At 36.3% G+C, this 19,317-nt stretch overlaps 5 protein-coding genes across 8 annotated transcripts; 2 read left to right on the forward strand and 3 right to left on the reverse strand.

Moving 5' to 3' along the window:
- The first annotated feature begins 43 nt into the window (after nucleotides 1–43).
- On the forward strand, nucleotides 44–3,860 carry LOC110178925 (arylsulfatase B). Of its 2 annotated transcripts, XM_020946211.2 has the most exons (7): nucleotides 685–832; nucleotides 1,122–1,296; nucleotides 1,352–1,511; nucleotides 1,566–1,792; nucleotides 1,847–2,269; nucleotides 2,328–3,150; nucleotides 3,220–3,860. In XM_020946211.2, exons 1-6 carry the CDS (start codon nucleotides 810–812, stop codon nucleotides 3,129–3,131), a joined length of 1,812 nt encoding a protein of 603 aa, XP_020801870.2. In that variant the 5' UTR covers nucleotides 685–809; the 3' UTR covers nucleotides 3,132–3,150; nucleotides 3,220–3,860. The 2 variants fall into 2 exon arrangements, 1 of the variants encoding a protein (XP_020801870.2); XR_015270857.1 differs by lacking the exon at nucleotides 685–832 and adding an exon at nucleotides 44–153 and having other exon boundaries at nucleotides 1,847–3,150.
- Nucleotides 3,861–4,321: 461 nt separating this feature from the next.
- On the reverse strand, nucleotides 4,322–5,053 carry LOC110178953 (uncharacterized). The gene is made up of 2 exons (XM_020946254.2): nucleotides 4,936–5,053; nucleotides 4,322–4,876 (listed from the first exon to the last, which is right to left on the reverse strand). The coding sequence occupies exons 1-2, from the start codon at nucleotides 5,000–5,002 to the stop codon at nucleotides 4,404–4,406; spliced, it is 540 nt and encodes a 179-aa protein (XP_020801913.2). The 5' UTR covers nucleotides 5,003–5,053; the 3' UTR covers nucleotides 4,322–4,403.
- A 929-nt stretch (nucleotides 5,054–5,982) lies between these two features.
- Nucleotides 5,983–6,699, reverse strand: LOC110178954 (uncharacterized). Its single transcript, XM_020946256.2, has one exon. It carries the CDS (start codon nucleotides 6,598–6,600, stop codon nucleotides 6,040–6,042), a length of 561 nt encoding a protein of 186 aa, XP_020801915.2. The 5' UTR covers nucleotides 6,601–6,699; the 3' UTR covers nucleotides 5,983–6,039.
- Nucleotides 6,700–7,846: 1,147 nt separating this feature from the next.
- LOC110178961 (pfs47 receptor-like) lies at nucleotides 7,847–8,621 on the reverse strand. The gene has a single exon (XM_020946264.2). The coding sequence runs from the start codon at nucleotides 8,437–8,439 to the stop codon at nucleotides 7,879–7,881; it is 561 nt and encodes a 186-aa protein (XP_020801923.2). The 5' UTR covers nucleotides 8,440–8,621; the 3' UTR covers nucleotides 7,847–7,878.
- A 678-nt stretch (nucleotides 8,622–9,299) lies between these two features.
- LOC110178876 (arylsulfatase B) lies at nucleotides 9,300–12,903 on the forward strand. Of its 3 annotated transcripts, none has more exons than XM_020946149.2 (6): nucleotides 9,300–9,426; nucleotides 10,848–10,970; nucleotides 11,042–11,201; nucleotides 11,259–11,744; nucleotides 11,809–11,966; nucleotides 12,024–12,903. In XM_020946149.2, exons 2-6 carry the CDS (start codon nucleotides 10,860–10,862, stop codon nucleotides 12,858–12,860), a joined length of 1,752 nt encoding a protein of 583 aa, XP_020801808.2. In that variant the 5' UTR covers nucleotides 9,300–9,426; nucleotides 10,848–10,859; the 3' UTR covers nucleotides 12,861–12,903. The 3 variants fall into 3 exon arrangements, with proteins under 3 accessions (XP_020801808.2, XP_086685542.1, XP_086685541.1); XM_086829416.1 differs by having other exon boundaries at nucleotides 9,304–9,406; XM_086829415.1 differs by having other exon boundaries at nucleotides 9,339–9,770.
- The last annotated feature ends 6,414 nt before the right edge of the window (nucleotides 12,904–19,317 follow it).

Here is a 19,317-nt window from a genome sequence, read left to right on the forward strand (position 1 = left end):
CACCCACAACAAAGCGGGTTAGAGAGCCAACCGTTCAAGACCCGCATTTAGCTTCGATTCCCCTTCTGGGATTCTACTCAGTGACTCTCCGCACCTCGAATTTGGCGGATCAGAGATCAGAACTTAGTAATATTTAATATATATTTCATATTTGTGAGTGAAAGCGGCATGCATTATTCTAACTAGTGATAAGTGAAGTGTGCTTTTGGATTTGTTTGATTCTAGACCGTAATATACATACTATGTATAGAGTACATTTGTTTTTGTTTGCTTGTCAGTCTGAGATGATAATAAAAGCGTGTGAACGGAATAAAGTGATTCGGCAAGAAGCCGCTGATTATTCGAATATATAATTGCTTTTATTTTCTGTATTGACTGGCGTGCGAGTTAAAGACAAAGAAGTGAAATTAGAATTTCGATTTGAAAATATAAATTAAATAAATACAAAAGATTTAACTGATAATTTACGATTATGACTGGCAATTTTGTATTATTTTTATTATCGCTATGGCAGATGAAGTGTGTTAAATAATATTCTTAAGTGCTGTTGACATATTTATTGCGAAAAGTGGAATTTTAAAAATATATTTAGGGGGCATTGCTGCTTTGCTTTTTGCATACTCCCAAGCTAAAGTTTCAGCGTCGCAGAGATCAGTTTTAACTTCCTAATTAACTCTTTCCCAGCCTCATCACATTTGCATTTCTCGTAATTGTTTTCTTCTTTATTTGCCTGGCATCAGCGTGTAACTTTGTCAGTTAATATTGTTAAAAAACATTTGCTTAAGTGCATTTGGCTTAGCTCTGGATACATGTTTACTTTCAAAGTTGGCAGGTATTTGTATTTAATGTTCATTTTGTTTTTATTTTCTTTTTTTGCCAAGCAATTTGTAATTTAATTGAGCGGCAAAGAAACAGCTTAAACTGTAGAAATTTCCGAAAATTAACGAATAACCAAATAGGTTAGATTGTGGCCATTATACTGCAAATATATCCGGAACGATCCCGCCAGTCAACTCATTCATCATTTACGGACTGTCACAAACTGATGATTGCTCGCCCATTCGATATGTTAATTTTTTAAACGCTTATTTGCACTAATTTGTAATGGTTTTTATTTTTAGTAGGAGTAGCTCTGGCCCACTTCTTCCTCTACAATCATTAATGGCAATGTCAGCCCATTTGAGGGATAATGCCTCGATCTTCTGGTTGTTAATAATTGGATTAGCCGGTTTTATAACCCTATCTAGTGCCGCTTTCGGCAAGCCCAACATTATCATTATAATGGCAGACGATCTGGTAAGTTTATAAGTATCATTTTTATTTATTTGGTTTAACTAAGGCTTTGTGACAGGGCTTTGACGACGTGAGTTTTCGAGGCTCCAATAATTTCCTTACCCCCAACATTGATGCCTTGGCATATAGCGGCGTGATCCTGAATAATCTGTACACCGCTCCAATGTGCACTCCTAGTCGGGCAGCGCTTCTAACAGGCAAATATCCGATTAATACAGGTGAGTAGCTAAGATCTTTATTAAATTAAATCCTAATAAATCATTGTTTCTAAGGCATGCAACATTTCGTGATAGTAAACGATCAGCCTTGGGGTTTGCCGCTGAATGAGACCACCATGGCGGATATATTCAAAGAAAATGGTTTCCGCACCAGTCTCATCGGGAAATGGCATCTGGGGATGTCACAGCGGAACTTTACTCCCACGGAGAGGGGTTTCGATCATCATTTGGGCTATCTGGGTGCCTATGTGGATTACTATGATCAGAGCTATAAGCAAATGGTAAGAGGAATCCTTTCGATCAGTTCATATTCAGTACTAACTAATAATGCTTAGAGCAAGGGTTACCATGGTCACGACTTCCGGGAGAATCTCAAATCCACACATGACCAGGTGGGTCACTATGTCACCGATGTCCTAACCGATGCTGCTGTGCAGGAGATAGATGATCATGGTTCTAAGAACAGTACTCAGCCTCTGTTCCTGCTACTGAGTCACCTGGCACCCCATGCCGCCAACGAGGACAATCCCATGCAGGCTCCTGAAGATGAGCTGGCTCAATTCGGTTACATCCTCAATGAGACGCATCGCTACTATGCAGCGATGGTTTCCCGCTTGGATAGGAGCGTGGGCAGGGTTATCGAAGCTCTGGCACGACAGGATATGCTTCAGAACAGCATTGTGCTTTTCATGTCTGATAACGGAGGACCAACCCTGGGAGAGCACTCCACCACTGCCTCCAACTACCCTTTGAGGGGGGTGAGTAATTATGTAAATATATCGATAAAAGTATATATTAACTACCTTTTCCCCTTAGCAAAAAAACTCCCCCTGGGAGGGAGGCCTACGATCCTCAGCAGCTATTTGGAGTACAGAGTTCGAACGCCTGGGCAGCGTGTGGAAGCAGCAGATCTACATTGGTGACTTACTGCCCACGTTGGCTGCAGCAGCGGGCATATCCCCAGATCCGGGACTCCATCTAGATGGCTTGAATCTCTGGTCGGCCCTCAAGTACGGCTATGAGTCGGTGGAGCGTGAGATTGTCCATGTGATTGACGAGGTGGAGGAACCACACCTGTCCTATATGCGCGGCAAGTGGAAGGTGATCAGTGGCACCACTAGCGATGGCATTTACGATGGCTGGCTGGGCGAGCGGGTGACCAGCGGCGAGGTGGATCCTCGCTCTGAGGTGTACGATGATCTCATTCGGAATACCAGTGTCTGGCAGCTGCTGCAGCAGGTTAGTTCTGGAAAACGCAACATCACCGGACTGAGGAAACAGGCCAGTGTTGAGTGTGTGGAACCCTCGACTGGAATCAGACCCTGCCTGCCCCAGCTGGCACCATGTCTCTTTGACATCGAGGCCGATCCCTGTGAGCAGAGCAATCTCTATGAGGAGTACCGCAACTCGACTGTGTTTCTGGAACTCTGGCAGAGAATACAGCAGTTTACCCGCAATGCTCATCCTCCCAACAATAAGCCAGCGGATCCCAAGTGCGATCCTCGCCTATATCGAAATGAGTGGACCTGGTGGCAGGACGAGAAGGCTTCCACAGCGGCACAGATGATCCACTTTAGTTGGTTACTAATGGGAACCCTGTACAGTTTAACGATGATCTAAGTACAGGATCCTTTCCTGAGTAAGTAAGAAATTGTAAACTTAAGCCTGAAACGCTGTACCAATGTTATTTCTCTTTTCTATATTTCAGATGCCAGTCAATGTATTAACTATATTGTTTCCCAACAAAATAGAATTAAAGCTGTTATCGGGGTTCATCATTTAGTTGATGAAAACCTGTTGAGCTAATTTATGGCTTATATTATTTAGTGAAAACCTAATCAGTCCTGAGTAATGTCTGTGCGGTTCAAGTGTCCAATTGGCAATCCGTTTGCTTATCTTATCAATTTCTTCTGCGAACTCTGATAGTTTGCAAAACCCCCTTAAAAACTTCAAAAAAATAGCGGAGATCTCTGTCAGTCAACAGGACTTAACTGTATTTATCAGAGCTATATTTTATTTATATTTTGAAATTTAATCCCGACACAATCATTCTTAGAGATTTACGAGTAATATTAAATTCAGTATTCCGCAGGCTGGTGTTCCTGCTATCAAAAACACATTAAATCAAAATTATCAGACTTTATTTCCAATGCCAGTTTAAATATAAATAAGTTATCCTGTTTATTTGTTGTTTGTAAATATTTATGTAATAAAATGTATTCATATAATTGAGCTTCGTTTTTATGATTAAGAATAAAGCAAAATGTATTGTTCATTGTGGCGAAAGTTGTAGTCCGATGTAATATAAATAAAATATAAAAAGAAGATCGCCCTCAATATCATAACCAATATATAGTAAATTTTGCTTATTAACAATAAATATCAATATTAAAACAAGAAAGGAAACTAACTTCGAGAAGCTCAAATTTTATACCCTTGCATTATGAATTTTTTTTGGACATATCGAAGTTTTAAAAACTCATAACTAAGCCAAAAATTCATTATTTTTAATTCGGAAAGCTGTTCTGTGCTAGTTTTTTTCGGGTTAATAAATCTGCATACTTCATTTAATTTAAAAAATTAAATTTTTTGTAAAATTTTGACAATTTTAACCCCTTGTAAAATTTGCAAATTTTGATAAAAAATCCGGAAAAATGATTTTTTCAACAAACATTACTAGATCGATTCATCTGCTGATGCTGATCAAGAATATATATGATTAATAGGTTCGGAAATATTTCCTTCATTGTGTAATAAGCTTCTGCCTAAAATTATAATGCCCTCAAAACCACTCAAAACACTTGTAATAATTTTAGTTAAATATTTTTATTCTTTTTATTTATCTTTAAACGGGACCCTGAGATCGTAAGTAGGCATCACAATTGACTCGATCTAATAGTAGACCGTTCCATTAAATTGCTGGGCCACCAGCACCTCGTACTTGTCGAACTTGCGCAGGGCCAGGGTCTCGTGCTTGATGATGCAGAGCTTCTGGCTGAGCAGGAGGGTTCCGATCAGGACACCACCATCCGTCCTGGCCCGACAGCAGTAGACACGCTCGTTCTTCACATTGGTTCCAACGGCCACGGCTCCCTTCTCATAGAAGCCATCGAAGCTACGCACCCAGACGTACCTCAGGTTGCGCTCGGCCACCAGGATGTCGTAGACCAGCAGCTTGGAGGAGGTGGTTTCAGTGTTGAAGTAGGCGGTTCCGGTTTCCACAACCACGCGGGCGGGCAGGATGTCACTGCCAGACTTCACGCGACCCACATAAGTGTTGAAGCCATAGGGATCGAAGCCACCCAGAATAGCATTCTGGGGAACGATGTACGACAGGTTACCAGCCTTCCAAATGTGCTCGGTATCTGTGGAGTGAGTGTTACTCTCGGCTTTGGGGATATTTTATTGTAGTTAAAACTCTTACCATAGGTGGAGGGAACAGCGGTGGCCACTGCGAACAGGGCCAAGACCAAGCAGGCAACTTTGTACATCTTGAGGAGCTGGTGGATTCGCTTTGAGTAATTGCCCAGTTAGTTGACGGCTTTTATAGTCGCCACCTTATCTCTCGTCTCCAATTACACTTATCGCTATCAGAAGATTGGCATCGATAGCATCGGTAATGGTGACTAACTGACTTGGGAGTGAGTCTACGCATAGTAGATTTATGGCATTCTCAAAAAATAAGCCATATTTTTGGTAGCAAAAAGTCCCCTCAACATTTAGTAATTATTTCATAACTTGTGTTTATTGTATAATCTAAGAGTATGTTTTAATTCGGTGATTCAGGTTATTAATAAGTGAATAATATAATTTCTTGTTTAAAAACATATTTATATTATAAATTATTATTTTGCCATAATATACTTAGTGTATTTAATGTAATTAAACGAAAGCCTTAAGGCGAACATTCCAAACATTTAGTCTAATTGCGAAATAGTAGAGAATATTAAGATGACTTGATGATCATTAAATCGTCATAGCTAAAGCCTAAAATAAAAGAATTATTAGGTATTTAAAATATTAGTGAGGTTTTCATATGAAAATATTAATACAATAGGTTGGTAAACATTTGAGTTATTAAATTAAAAGTCTAAGCTTTTTATATATCTTCCTTTTATTTTCTTACTAAACCTATTTTTAAATGGTCTTAAACTGCTTCGAGCTAAAGCTGTTATTGGCGTTTTCTTTAATTCTATGGTATATTCAGAATGGATTTAATTTATTTTATAACAAGTAGCCCATAAAGTTTCAGATTACTTTCTGGTAAATAAAACAATAAACGTATATAATAGAAACCCTTTATATTAATAAATTCTTAATCAAAGTGTATCCTCTTTGGGGACTCCCTCTCTGAATGTTTAGCAACAATGGTTGCGTTGACCTTATCAGTTCTGAGCTCTTATCTTTAGCAACATGATAAGTCAATTAGAAAATAATGGCCATAGTTCCCCCAATAAACACAATAGCAATATTTTCGTTCAATAAATATTTATTTGATTAGATTTTACTCCCAGCACAGTATGCGAATCTACACTAGGTATGGAACATAGTCAATCACATGGCGTTCCCTGACCAGGATCTCGTACTTGTCGAACTGGCGGAGTGGCAGGTTCTCATGCTTCACGATGCACATCCTCTTGTTCAGATACAGAGTTCCAATGAAGAGTGCCTCATCGCAGCGAACGCGGCAGATGAAGACGCGATCGTTGACAGCGTTGGTTCCCACGGAGACGGCGTTCTTCTCCCGGAAACCATCGAAGCTGCGGATCCAGTGGTAGCTAACGGTGGCATTGCCCACCAGCACCTCGTAGGATGTGGCCTGGTTGCCCAAAGTGTCGGTATTGTAGTTGGCCCTTCCCAGCTCTGGAACCACTCGAGCCGGCAGGATATTGCTGCTATACACCACACGACCCACGTAGTTGTAGTAGCCCTCGGGATCAAAGCCGCCGAACACTGCTTCCTCCGGCAGATCTACGGTCTTGTCCACAACTACCCACTTGTCATCCGTGCTGTAGATGCCACCCTGGATGAAGGCGACCAGCTGGACGAGGACCACGGCCACAATTACGGAGCTCTTGGCGGAGAACATGCTTGGACTGTTGACGGAAACGGTGTTGTGGCAATCTCAGTCTGCAGACCTATTTTATACAGAGGCCACCCCGATGGGGTCTCCGTTCCGACTAAGACTGATTGTATATTTTCTTTGGGGGATCACTTCATTGATTAGATATAGATCATTTTTCTAGATTGGTGATTAACACTTGAAAGTTCAGTGGTTACTTGATAGTGACATCTGGCGAGTTCCTGGTATAGAAAACCATAAAACCCCTAAAAATAATCAGGTGTCAAATTGATTTCAGTCTTATCATGGGCAATGACTTAATGTAATCTTAAGGACTTTACATTTTAGGGACTTAAAATGTGTTTCAAATAGGTGATTAGCAGTATTTTTTTTTAACTATTATAAATCAATCTTTTCAAAAACTTTAACGTATACTTAATATGTATCAATACGTATACGTATACGTAATATTTGTCCAACAATATTTCATCACTTCTTTCAATGGAAATAATATTAAAAACAAGAATGGAAACTAACTTCGGGATGCTAAAATTGATATTCCCTTTTAGTTGCAATCAAATTATAGGATCGAATCAGAAATCTAATAATCGATGATATAATAATAATTCCATTCTTTGAATGGATATTTTTATATGACATTTTTTGTAAAAAATCAAACTTTAAAAAATGCATAGCTGAGCAAAAAATGCCTTAATTTTAATTCGGAAAGCTGTTCTGTGCTAGTTTTTATAGCGCTAACAAATCTGCATACTGCGTTTTTAAATTTTAAAAACTCAATTTTTTGTCGAATTTTGCCAATTTTAATGATGTAACCCCTTATCTTTTTTTCAAATTTCGGAAAAAATTAAAAAATTTATTTTTCCACTAGACATGGCTAGATCGATTCAGCTGTTCATTCTGATCAAGAATATATATGATTTATGGGGTCGGAAATGATTCCTTCATTGTGTTATAAGCTTCTGATTATTACTAAGACCCTGCAAAAGGTATAAAAACAGGCAATTTTTTTATATAATCAGTGTTTTTCAAACGTCAAAAATGTATTCATTTTAATTCGGACAGCTTTTTTGTGTGAGTTTTTAAAGCGCTAACAAATCTGCATACTGCATATAGAAATACATCCTTCAATCGATATGAAATCTACCTTGAAATTCCATTCCTCTTATTCGAGCATTCTCTATGTATAATGTTAGCAGACAATTTGTAAGCTCTTATATTAAAAATATGATATTAAAAATAGAAAATCAATGCATTCGTTCAATAAATACATATTTTATTAGCTTTCTACAAATGGTATGGAACGAAGTCGATCACATGTCGCTCCCTGACCAGGACCTCGTACTTATCAAACTCGCGCAGATTCTGGCTTTCAAACTTGATCATGCACTTCCTATTGTTAAGATATAGGGTTCCGATGAAGACTCCGCCATCGTAACGGGCACGGCAGATGTAGACGCGATCATTGGAGGCATTGGTTCCCACAGCGACGGCGTTATTCTCGCGGAAACCATCGAAGCTGCGGATCCAGTGGTAGCTAACGGTGGCATTGGCCACCAGCACCTCGTAGGAAGTGGCCTGGCTCGATAAGGTGTCGGTGTTGAAGGTGGCCTTTCCCAGCTCTGGAACAACTCTGGCGGGTAGGATATTATAGCCGCTTGTCACGCGACCGACGTAGTTGTAGTAACCCACGGAATCAATACCGCCGAGCACTGCTCCTTCCGGCAAATCCATGGTCTTGTCCAGATACATCCACTTATCCTCCGTGCTGTAGACACCACCCTGGATGAGGGCGACCAGCTGGACCAGGATCACGGCCACAATTACGGAACTCTTGGCGGAGAACATGCTTGGACAGTTGACGGAGAAGGTGTTGTGGCAGTCTCCGTCTGCTGGCTGTTTTTATAGATCCCGACCCCATGTGGTCCTAGTCTTGGGGCTCACCTCAAAGATAAGATATGAATTATTTTTTTAGATTGATGATTAACTATTGATCTAGGTGCTCTTTGGTTGGTTGATAGGGAGAGTTCCCAGCATAGAAGTCCCCTAAAAATAATCTGTTATTCAGTCTTATCGTTGAGAATGATTTACAATTTGATTTGAACTCGATTTGATATTTCAAGAATTTTTGAAATGTTTTCTGGTATTAGTAATATTTATTTATTTTTTAACAAGAAGGGTCGTTTCAAGCTTCTGACTGAAACTACATATAATACTCTACAAAAAGTTATAAAAATAATATTACTATTACTAACAATGCGAATTGTCTAACCTTGCTAACTTGACAGTGGCATTGTCACAGTCTTCTGAAACCAATCTCTAGAATACTAATCAGTTTAATTAGACCTCTGAAAAAACCCGTTTACGAAGTGTTATCAGCTCTGCTGTTATCACAGAGCGTGCTTCCCTGACCTTTGGTAACAAAGCCAAAAGAAAGCTCAATAGTTCACAGCTCAGTTCCTTCACAAAGCTCGATCTAGCTTTAGTTTTACCTGCAAGGTAATTTATAATGTAAACATTTATGCTGGCTTTGATTGCCTTTGCAAAAACACGTTTTTACTTTGCTTTTATGGCAGTGTTTTTGGCTCGTTCACGATTGTATTTTCTGCTTTTTTATAGCAGTTAGCAGGTAAGGTAAGGTAAGGTAAGGTCTGGCTGTTATACGATTATGCGATTTTCGCGCAAGCTGCGGTGCCGGCGAAAAAAAAGGTTGTCACTTTAAAAGCGCCAACAGACAGTGGAGCGTTTAGTCGCGCGGAGAACCCGCTGGCGGAAGGATCCCCACCGATCGTTGAGCAGCGTCTGCCCTTCACAGGTGAACCCGGAAAAGAAACAGTTGAGTGTTTAGTTAGTGACTAAAAATTATTAAATGTTGAAATTCTTTAGCTACTAAGCTAAGCAAGTGATATCTTAAACAAGTATGGCATCAACTGATAAAGCCTTCTAAATAAAGCCTTACAAATTTATCTATAAAGATTCCTAATGCAATCTAAGTTCATGAGCTAAAAAATATCAATTGAAAAAACAACGTATCTAAAGTGAATAAATTCCTAAATAATACTAATTAGCTTGTATATTCAAGTGCAAACGTATTGAAGTCTGAACCTGTTTGTTGTCGCGCTAATCAGATCTTTATTTGGCTTAAAACAATCTCTACTTTTATTAGGTCGGTATAAAAGGTGAGAACTCTTTTGAAGTGAAATTCAAGAGCACTTGAAGTTTTTTTAGTCATAGGACCGTAGAAAATTCTTATGATTCAGATAGAAAATACAGAAAAATATATAAAAATATGTTTTATTGCTTTAAAATAATAAGAAATAGATGTAAATTAAAGGCTTTGTTCTTGAACAACTCTCCAAAAGCCTTCGTATTGGGAAAATTTCATGCCTCATCGAACTGAACCAGTTTCGATGCATTTATTGGGGGATTTACACTCAAGAACCTTTCCATTGATGAACAGAAAACTGGATGCCGCCGATTACTTCACATGTGTTAAATCAAGGTCACAACATTAACAAGCTGTCAAGGTCACCAGGTGGGGGGGAGCGTTTTCCCATTCTCGCAATTCGCATCCAGCTCGCATGTCACTTTTAATATCAGCCTAATAATAGTGTGTTTTTGTGGCGTTATTAACCCATTTGGAATTTGGCTCGAAGACACACCTCATATGTTAGATTTTTACGGCCTGTGTCTCGCTTATCTGGTCCCGATTTCATTATATTTAGCCTTTTTTATGGGTCATTGCGACAATTAAACAAGAGTTTTGGCCGAGATAAAAAGAAATTAAACTCCTCAGTGCAATTGGCAAGCCCAAGTACAAGCTGGCAAGTGTTTTTCATGATTTATATAATATCTTAACAATGGTTGCAAAGAAGCAATATAAAACAACACACGGCCGAATGGTTGAATGAACTTTGCGGCCAGACAGACGAGGCACATGGCGGTCTCTCTAGGATAGGTCAGGTGGCCACAATTCGGGGAGATTATATAATACAATTGCCAATTATGGTTAACAAAATTCGGCAGATTTTCTTACTGCCTATGTGATGTGCAACATAGTAATTGAGCCGATTGGGACATGCCAGGGATTTCAACATATGGCCAATAACGAGACAGTCAGCTACTTACGACAATGTTGGTATTAAACAATAAAAAGTTAAGGCTAAAACCAGTATTAAACATTCTGCAATTCCTACATCTTTAATCCATTTTATATCTTTATATCTAATATTGTAAATGCCTCTTTTTTTATTAAGAAATTATTAATTATGCCTGGAAGACTCCTATACTTGTTGCTAGTGAGTGTCCTACTCAGTCTGGCTAAAGCAGCTGACACTTCTGCCAAGCCTAATATAATAATCATTCTAATTGATGATATGGTGAGTTTAATTAGAAACTATTATTTAAAAATTAAAATACAAATAATAAGGTATAATGCCTCCCTTTTCAGGGCATGAACGATGTGAGTTTTCATGGCTCAAATCAGATCCTCACGCCCAATATCGATGCCTTGGCCTATAATGGTGTCCTGCTGAACAAGCATTATGTTCCTAATCTGTGTACTCCTTCAAGGGCCACCTTACTGACAGGAAAATATCCCATACACACAGGTGAGATAATAATTTATAATATTAATAGAATATATTAAATATTATTTTAACTTCCAGGCATGCAGCATTGGGTAATCATAACCGATGAACCTTGGGGCCTGCCCAAGCGTGAGCGTTTGATGCCGGAACTCTTTCGGGAAGCGGGTTATTCCACCCATTTGGTGGGCAAATGGCATCTGGGCTTCTGGCGCAAGGATCTTACACCTACAATGCGGGGATTTGATCATCATTTTGGGTACTACAATGGCTACATTGACTACTATGATCACCAGGTTCGAATGCTGGACAGAAACTATACGGCAGGCCTTGACTTCCGGCGGGATTTGGAGCCTTGTCCCGAGGCAAATGGTACCTATGCCACGGAGGCTTTTACTTCGGAAGCAAAAAGGATTATTGAACAGCATGATAAGACCAAGCCTCTTTTCATGGTTCTGAGCCATTTGGCCGTACATACGGGCAACGAGGATGATCCCATGCAGGCGCCGCCCGAGGAGGTGGCCAAGTTCGCACACATCAAGGATTCTAAGCGGAGAACTTATGCTGGTGAGTTAAGATAGTATATTTGTAAGTTAATTTATTTGTGAATATTAATATTTCCTATTTGAAGGCATGATTTCCAGTCTGGACAAGAGCGTAGCTCAGACAATGCGCGCCTTGAAGGATAATGGCATGCTGAACAATAGCATTGTTTTGCTTTACTCCGACAATGGAGCACCCACTGAGGGCATTCACTCCAATGCGGGTTCAAACTTTCCCTATCGAGGGGTAAGTATTGCTGGGAAAACCCCTTAAAATAATAAATATTTTCCGTTCCAATCACAGCAAAAGGAATCCCCTTGGGAGGGTGGCATTCGATCCGCCGGTGCTCTGTGGAGTCCACTGCTCAAGGAGCGTGGTTACGTGTCCCAACAAGCCATCCATGCCATCGATTGGCTGCCCACACTGGCAGGAGCTGCTGGTGTACCCTTGCCGCAGGATCTTCAGCTGGATGGAATTAATCTCTGGCCAGCTTTAAGTGAAAACGAGGAACCAAAGCCCAGGACCTTCATTCACGCACTTGACGAGATCTTTGGCTACTCCTCGTACATGAGGGATACCCTGAAGTATGTCAACGGGAGCACTTTCGGGGGGCAGTATGATCACTGGTTAGGAGAACTGGAACCCAATGAAGACGATCTCCTGAGTGATAACTATGGGCAGCATATTCTGGCATCGGAGGTTCAAAGTATCTTGGGTGATCGAGGACTGACAGAGGATCGTATCCAGCAGATGCGAAGTGAAGCCACGCAACAGTGTCCCGCATTGGCAGGAGAAGATCCTCTGGATCCGAAGTATAAGTGTGAGCCCCTCAAGGAGCACTGCTTCTTCGATCTGGCCAAGGATCCCTGCGAGCGGTATAACTTGGCCCAACTATATCCCGCCCAACTCCAGGAGCTCGCCCAGGAGGTGGAGCACTTCCGGGTGGGAGCGACTCCCAGCGCCCGAGTTCCCAAATCCGATTATCGGGCCGATCCCGTGTTCCACAACGGAAACTGGCAGTGGTGGAATGATACGGATACGGGGTCAGGTGCCGGCATTTGTTCGCTTAATTTATGGATTATTTTGGGGAGTATTATAGGTTTAGTGTGTTCCATAATTTTTAAGCTAAGTTGTGACTAGATAAATTCTAAATAAATGTAAATCTTTTAATTTTATCGAAAAAGATTTAATTATAAATATTTTTTTACAAGTTTCTTATAATAACAAGGTTCTTATAATAGCCAGAAAAAAGGTATAAAAACAGGCAATTTTTTAAAATAATCAGTGTTTTTCAAACTTCGTAATTAAGCCACAAATGCATTAAATTTAAATCGGAAAGCTGCTCTATACTAGTTTTTATAGTGCTAACAAATCTGCATACTGCGTTTGTTGATGCTGTTAAAAGATTTTGACTAAAATTATAATACCCAGAAAAAAGGTATAAAAACAGGCAATTTTTTAAAATAATCAGTGTTTTTCAAACTTCGTAATTAAGCCAAAAGAGCATTAATTTTAATTCGGAAAGCTGCTCTATACTAGTTTTTATAGCGCTAACAAATCTGCATACTGCGTTTTTATATTTTAAAAATTCAATTTTTTGTCGAATTTTGCCAATTTTAATGATGTAACCCCTTATTTTTTTTTCAAATTTCGGAAAAAATTAAAAAATTTATTTTTCCACTAGACATGGCTAGATCGATTCAGCAGTTCATTCTGATCAAGAATATATATGATTTATAGGGTCGGAAATAATTCCTTCATTGTGTTATAAGCTTCTGATTAATACTAAGACCCTGCAAAAAGGTATAAAAACAGGCAATTTTTTAAAATAATCAGTGTTTTTCAAACTTCGTAATTAAGCCAAAAGAGCATTAATTTTAATTCGGAAAGCTGCTCTATTCTAGTTTTTATAGCGCTAACAAATCTGCATACTGCGTTTGTTGATGCTGTTAAAAGATGTTGGCTAAAATTATAATACCTAGAAAAAAGGTATAAAAACAGGCAATTTTTTTAGAAATTCAGCGTTTTTCAAACATCATAATTAAGCAAAAAATGCGTTATTTTCAATTCGGAAAGCTGTTCTGTGCTAGTTTTTATAGCGCTAACAAATCTGCATACTGCGTTTTTTAATTTTAAAAATTCAATTTTTTGTCGAATTTTGCCAATTTTAATGATGTAACCCCTTATCTTTTTTTCAAATTTCGGAAAAAATTAAAAAATTTATTTTTCCACTAGACATGGCTAGATCGATTCAGCTGTTCATTTTGATCAAGAATATATATGATTTATAGGGTCGGAAATAATTCCTTCATTGTGTTATAAGCTTCTGATTAATATTAAGACCCTGCAAAAAGGTATAAAAACAGGCAATTTTTTAAAATAATCAGTGTTTTTCAAACTTCGTAATTAAGCCAAAAGAGCATTAATTTTAATTCGGAAAGCTGCTCTATACTAGTTTTTATAGCGCTAACAAATCTGCATACTGCGTTTGTTGATGCTGTTAAAAGATTTTGACTAAAATTATAATACCCAGAAAAAAGGTATAAAAACAGGCAATTTCTTTAAAAAATCATCGTTTTTCAAACATCATAATTAAGCCAAAAATGCGTTATTTTCAATTCGGAAAGCTGTTCTGTGCTAGTTTTTATAGCGCTAACAAATCTGCATACTGCGTTTTTTAATTTTAAAAATTCAATTTTTTGTCGAATTTTGCCAATTTTAATGATGTAACCCCTTATCTTTTTTTCATATTTCGGAAAAAATTAAAAAATTTATTTTTCCACTAGACATGGCTAGATCGATTCAGCTGTTCATTCTGATCAAGAATATATATGATTTATAGGGTCGGAAATAATTCCTTCATTGTGTTATAAGCTTCTGATTAATACCAAGACCCTGCAAAAAGGTATAAAAACTGGCAATTTTTTAAAATAATCAGTGTTTTTCAAACTTCGTAATTAAGCCAAAAGCGCATTAATTTTAATTCGGAAAGCTGCTCTATTCTAGTTTTTATAGCGCTAACAAATCTGCATACTGCGTTTGTTGATGCTGTTAAAAGATTTTGACTAAAATTATAATACCCAGAAAAAAGGTATAAAAACAGGCAATTTTTTACAAATTCAGCGTTTTTCAAACATCATAATTAAGCCAAAAATGCGTTATTTTCAATTCGGAAAGCTGTTCTGTGCTAGTTTTTATAGCGCTAACAATTCTGCATACTGCGTTTTTTAATTTTAAAAATTCAATTTTTTGTCGAATTTTGCCAATTTTAATGATGTAACCCCTTATCTTTTTTTCAAATTTCGGAAAAAATTAAAAAATTTATTTTTTCACTAGACATGGCTAGATCGATTCAGCAGTTCATTCTGATCAAGAATATATATGATTTATAGGGTCGGAAATAATTCCTTCATTGTGTTATAAGCTTCTGATTAATACCAAGACCCTGCAAAAAGGTATAAAAACTGGCAATTTTTTAAAATAATCAGTGTTTTTCAAACTTCGTAATTAAGCCAAAAGAGCATTAATTTTAATTCGGAAAGCTGCTCTATACTAGTTTTTATAGCGCTAACAAATCTGCATACTGCGTTTGTTGATGCTGTTAAAAGATTTTGACTAAAATTATAATACCCAGAAAAAAGGTATAAAAACAGGCAATTTCTTTAAAATATCATCGTTTTTCAAACATCATAATTAAGCCAAAAATGCGTTATTTTCAATTCGGAAAGCTGTTCTGTGCTAGTTTTTATAGCGCTAACAAATCTGCATACTGCGTTTGTTGATGCTGTTAAAAGATTTTGACTAAAATTATAATACCCAGAAAAAAGGTATAAAAACAGGCAATTTTTTTTAGAAATTCATCGTTTTAAACATCATAATTAAGCCAAAAATGCGTTATTTTCAATTCGGAAAGCTGTTCTGTGCTAGTTTTTATAGCGCTAACAAATCTGCATACTGCGTTTTTTAATTTTAAAAATTCAATTTTTTGTCGAATTTTGCCAATTTTAATGATGTAACCCCTTATCTTTTTTTCAAATTTCGGAAAAAATTAAAAAATTTATTTTTCCACTAGACATGGCTAGATCGATTCAGCTGTTCATTCTGATCAAGAATATATATGATTTATAGGGTCGGAAATAATTCCTTCATTGTGTTATAAGCTTCTGATTAATACCAAGACCCTGCAAAAAGGTATAAAAACTGGCAATTTTTTAAAATAATCAGTGTTTTTCAAACTTCGTAATTAAGCCAAAAGCGCATTAATTTTAATTCGGAAAGCTGCTCTATTCTAGTTTTTATAGCGCTAACAAATCTGCATACTGCGTTTGTTGATGCTGTTAAAAGATTTTGACTAAAATTATAATACCCAGAAAAAAGGTATAAAAACAGGCAATTTTTTACAAATTCAGCGTTTTTCAAACATCATAATTAAGCCAAAAATGCGTTATTTTCAATTCGGAAAGCTGTTCTGTGCTAGTTTTTATAGCGCTAACAAATCTGCATACTGCGTTTTTTAATTTTAAAAATTCAATTTTTTTTCGAATTTTGCCAATTTTAATGATGTAACCCCTTATCTTTTTTTCAAATTTCGGAAAAAATTAAAAAATTTATTTTTTCACTAGACATGGCTAGATCGATTCAGCAGTTCATTCTGATCAAGAATATATATGATTTATAGGGTCGGAAATAATTCCTTCATTGTGTTATAAGCTTCTGATTAATACCAAGACCCTGCAAAAAGGTATAAAAACTGGCAATTTTTTAAAATAATCAGTGTTTTTCAAACTTCGTAATTAAGCCAAAAGAGCATTAATTTTAATTCGGAAAGCTGCTCTATTCTAGTTTTTATAGCGCTAACAAATCTGCATACTACGTTTGTTGATGCTGTTAAAGATTTTGACTAAAATTATAATACCCAGAAAAAAGGTATAAAAACAGGCAATTTTTTACAAATTCAGCGTTTTTCAAACATCATAATTAAGCCAAAAATGCGTTATTTTCAATTCGGAAAGCTGTTCTGTGCTAGTTTTTATAGCGCTAACAAATCTGCATACTGCGTTTTTTAATTTTAAAAATTCAATTTTTTGTCGAATTTGGCCAATTTTAATGATGTAACCCCTTATCTTTTTTTCAAATTTCGGAAAAAATTAAAAAATTTATTTTTCCACTAGACATGGCTAGATCGATTCAGCTGTTCATTCTGATCAAGAATATATATGATTTATAGGGTCGGAAATAATTCCTTCATTGTGTTATAAGCTTCTGATTAATACCAAGACCCTGCAAAAAGGTATAAAAACTGGCAATTTTTAAAAATAATCAGTGTTTTTCAAACTTCGTAATTAAGCCAAAAGCGCATTAATTTTAATTCGGAAAGCTGCTCTATTCTAGTTTTTATAGCGCTAACAAATCTGCATACTGCGTTTGTTGATGCTGTTAAAAGATTTTGACTAAAATTATAATACCCAGAAAAAAGGTATAAAAACAGGCAATTTTTTACAAATTCAGCGTTTTTCAAACATCATAATTAAGCCAAAAATGCGTTATTTTCAATTCGGAAAGCTGTTCTGTGCTAGTTTTTATAGCGCTAACAAATCTGCATACTGCGTTTTTTAATTTTAAAAATTCAATTTTTTGTCAAATTTTGCCAATTTTAATGATGTAACCCCTTATCTTTTTTTCAAATTTCGGAAAAAATTAAAAAATTTATTTTTCCACTAGACATGGCTAGATCGATTCAGCTGTTCATTCTGATCAAGAATATATATGATTTATAGGGTCGGAAATAATTCCTTCATTGTGTTATAAGCTTCTGATTAATACCAAGACCCTGCAAAAAGGTATAAAAACTGGCAATTTTTTAAAATAATCAGTGTTTTTCAAACTTCGTAATTAAGCCAAAAGCGCATTAATTTTAATTCGGAAAGCTGCTCTATTCTAGTTTTTATAGCGCTAACAAATCTGCATACTGCGTTTGTTGATGCTGTTAAAAGATTTGGACTAAAATTATAATACCCAGAAAAAAGGTATAAAAACAGGCAATTTTTTACAAATTCAGCGTTTTTCAAACATCATAATTAAGCCAAAAATGCGTTATTTTCAATTCGGAAAGCTGTTCTGTGCTAGTTTTTATAGCGCTAACAAATCTGCATACTGCGTTTTTATATTTTAAAAATTCAATTTTTTGTCGAATTTTGCCAATTTTAATGATGTAACCCCTTATCTTTTTTTCAAATTTCGGAAAAAATTAAAAAATTTATTTTTCCACTAGACATGGCTAGATCGATTCAGCAGTTCATTCTGATCAAGAATATATATGATTTATAGGGTCGGAAATAATTCCTTCATTGTGTTATAAGCTTCTAATTAATACCAAGACCCTGCAAAAAGGTATAAAAACTGGCAATTTTTTAAAATAATCAGTGTTTTTCAAACTTCGTAATTAAGCCAAAAGAGCATTAATTTTAATTCGGAAAGCTGCTCTATACTAATTTTTATAGCGCTAACAAATCTGCATACTGCGTTTGTTGATGCTGTTAAAAGATTTTGACTAAAATTATAATACCCAGAAAAAAGGTATAAAAACAGGCAATTTTTTACAAATTCAGCGTTTTTCAAACATCATAATTAAGCCAAAAATGCGTTATTTTCAATTCGGAAAGCTGTTCTGTGCTAGTTTTTATAGCGCTAACAATTCTGCATACTGCGTTTTTTAATTTTAAAAATTCAATTTTTTGTCGAATTTTGCCAATTTTAATGATGTAACCCCTTATCTTTTTTTCAAATTTCGGAAAAAATTAAAAAATTTATTTTTTCACTAGACATGGCTAGATCGATTCAGCAGTTCATTCTGATCAAGAATATATATGATTTATAGGGTCGGAAATAATTCCTTCATTGTGTTATAAGCTTCTGATTAATACCAAGACCCTGCAAAAAGGTATAAAAACTGGCAATTTTTTAAAATAATCAGTGTTTTTCAAACTTCGTAATTAAGCCAAAAGAGCATTAATTTTAATTCGGAAAGCTGCTCTATACTAATTTTTATAGCGCTAACAAATCTGCATACTGCGTTTGTTGATGCTGTTAAAAGATTTTGACTAAAATTATAATACCCAGAAAAAAGGTATAAAAACAGGCAATTTTTTACAAATTCAGCGTTTTTCAAACATCATAATTAAGCCAAAAATGCGTTATTTTCCATTCGGAAAGCTGTTCTGTGCTAGTTTTTATAGCGCTAACAATTCTGCATACTGCGTTTTTTAATTTTAAAAATTCAATTTTTTGTCGAATTTTGCCAATTTTAATGATGTAACCCCTTATCTTTTTTTCAAATTTCGGAAAAAATTAAAAAATTTATTTTTTCACTAGACATGGCTAGATCGATTCAGCAGTTCATTCTGATCAAGAATATATATGATTTATAGGGTCGGAAATAATTCCTTCATTGTGTTATAAGCTTCTGATTAATACTAAGACCCTGCAAAAAGGTATAAAAACAGGCAATTTTTTAAAATAATCAGTGTTTTTCAAACTTCGTAATTAAGCTAAAAATGCATTAATATTAAATCGGAAAACTGCTCTATACTAGTTTTTA

Source organism: Drosophila serrata, unplaced genomic scaffold (genome assembly GCF_035046125.1).
Source record: "Drosophila serrata isolate PLE 108 unplaced genomic scaffold, ASM3504612v1 contig_204, whole genome shotgun sequence".
NCBI lineage: Eukaryota > Metazoa > Arthropoda > Insecta > Diptera > Drosophilidae > Drosophila > Drosophila serrata.

Bases quoted from the DNA above. Each gene is read 5' to 3' on its own strand.
- LOC110178953 (XM_020946254.2), bottom strand. From the start codon at position 5,002: ATGTACAAAGTTGCCTGCTTGGTCTTGGCCCTGTTCGCAGTGGCCACC. The intron at 4,877-4,935 runs GTAAGAGTTTTA...CTCACTCCACAG, and splicing joins CGCTGTTCCCTCCACCTATG to ATACCGAGCACATTTGGAAG.
- LOC110178961 (XM_020946264.2), bottom strand. From the start codon at position 8,439: ATGTTCTCCGCCAAGAGTTCCGTAATTGTGGCCGTGATCCTGGTCCAG.
- LOC110178954 (XM_020946256.2), bottom strand. From the start codon at position 6,600: ATGTTCTCCGCCAAGAGCTCCGTAATTGTGGCCGTGGTCCTCGTCCAG.
- LOC110178876 (XM_020946149.2), top strand. From the start codon at position 10,860: ATGCCTGGAAGACTCCTATACTTGTTGCTAGTGAGTGTCCTACTCAGT. The intron at 10,971-11,041 runs GTGAGTTTAATT...CTCCCTTTTCAG, and splicing joins TCATTCTAATTGATGATATG to GGCATGAACGATGTGAGTTT. The intron at 11,745-11,808 runs GTGAGTTAAGAT...TCCTATTTGAAG, and splicing joins TAAGCGGAGAACTTATGCTG to GCATGATTTCCAGTCTGGAC.
- LOC110178925 (XM_020946211.2), top strand. From the start codon at position 810: ATGTTTACTTTCAAAGTTGGCAG. The intron at 833-1,121 runs GTATTTGTATTT...TTTTATTTTTAG, and splicing joins TTTACTTTCAAAGTTGGCAG to TAGGAGTAGCTCTGGCCCAC. The intron at 1,512-1,565 runs GTGAGTAGCTAA...ATTGTTTCTAAG, and splicing joins CAAATATCCGATTAATACAG to GCATGCAACATTTCGTGATA.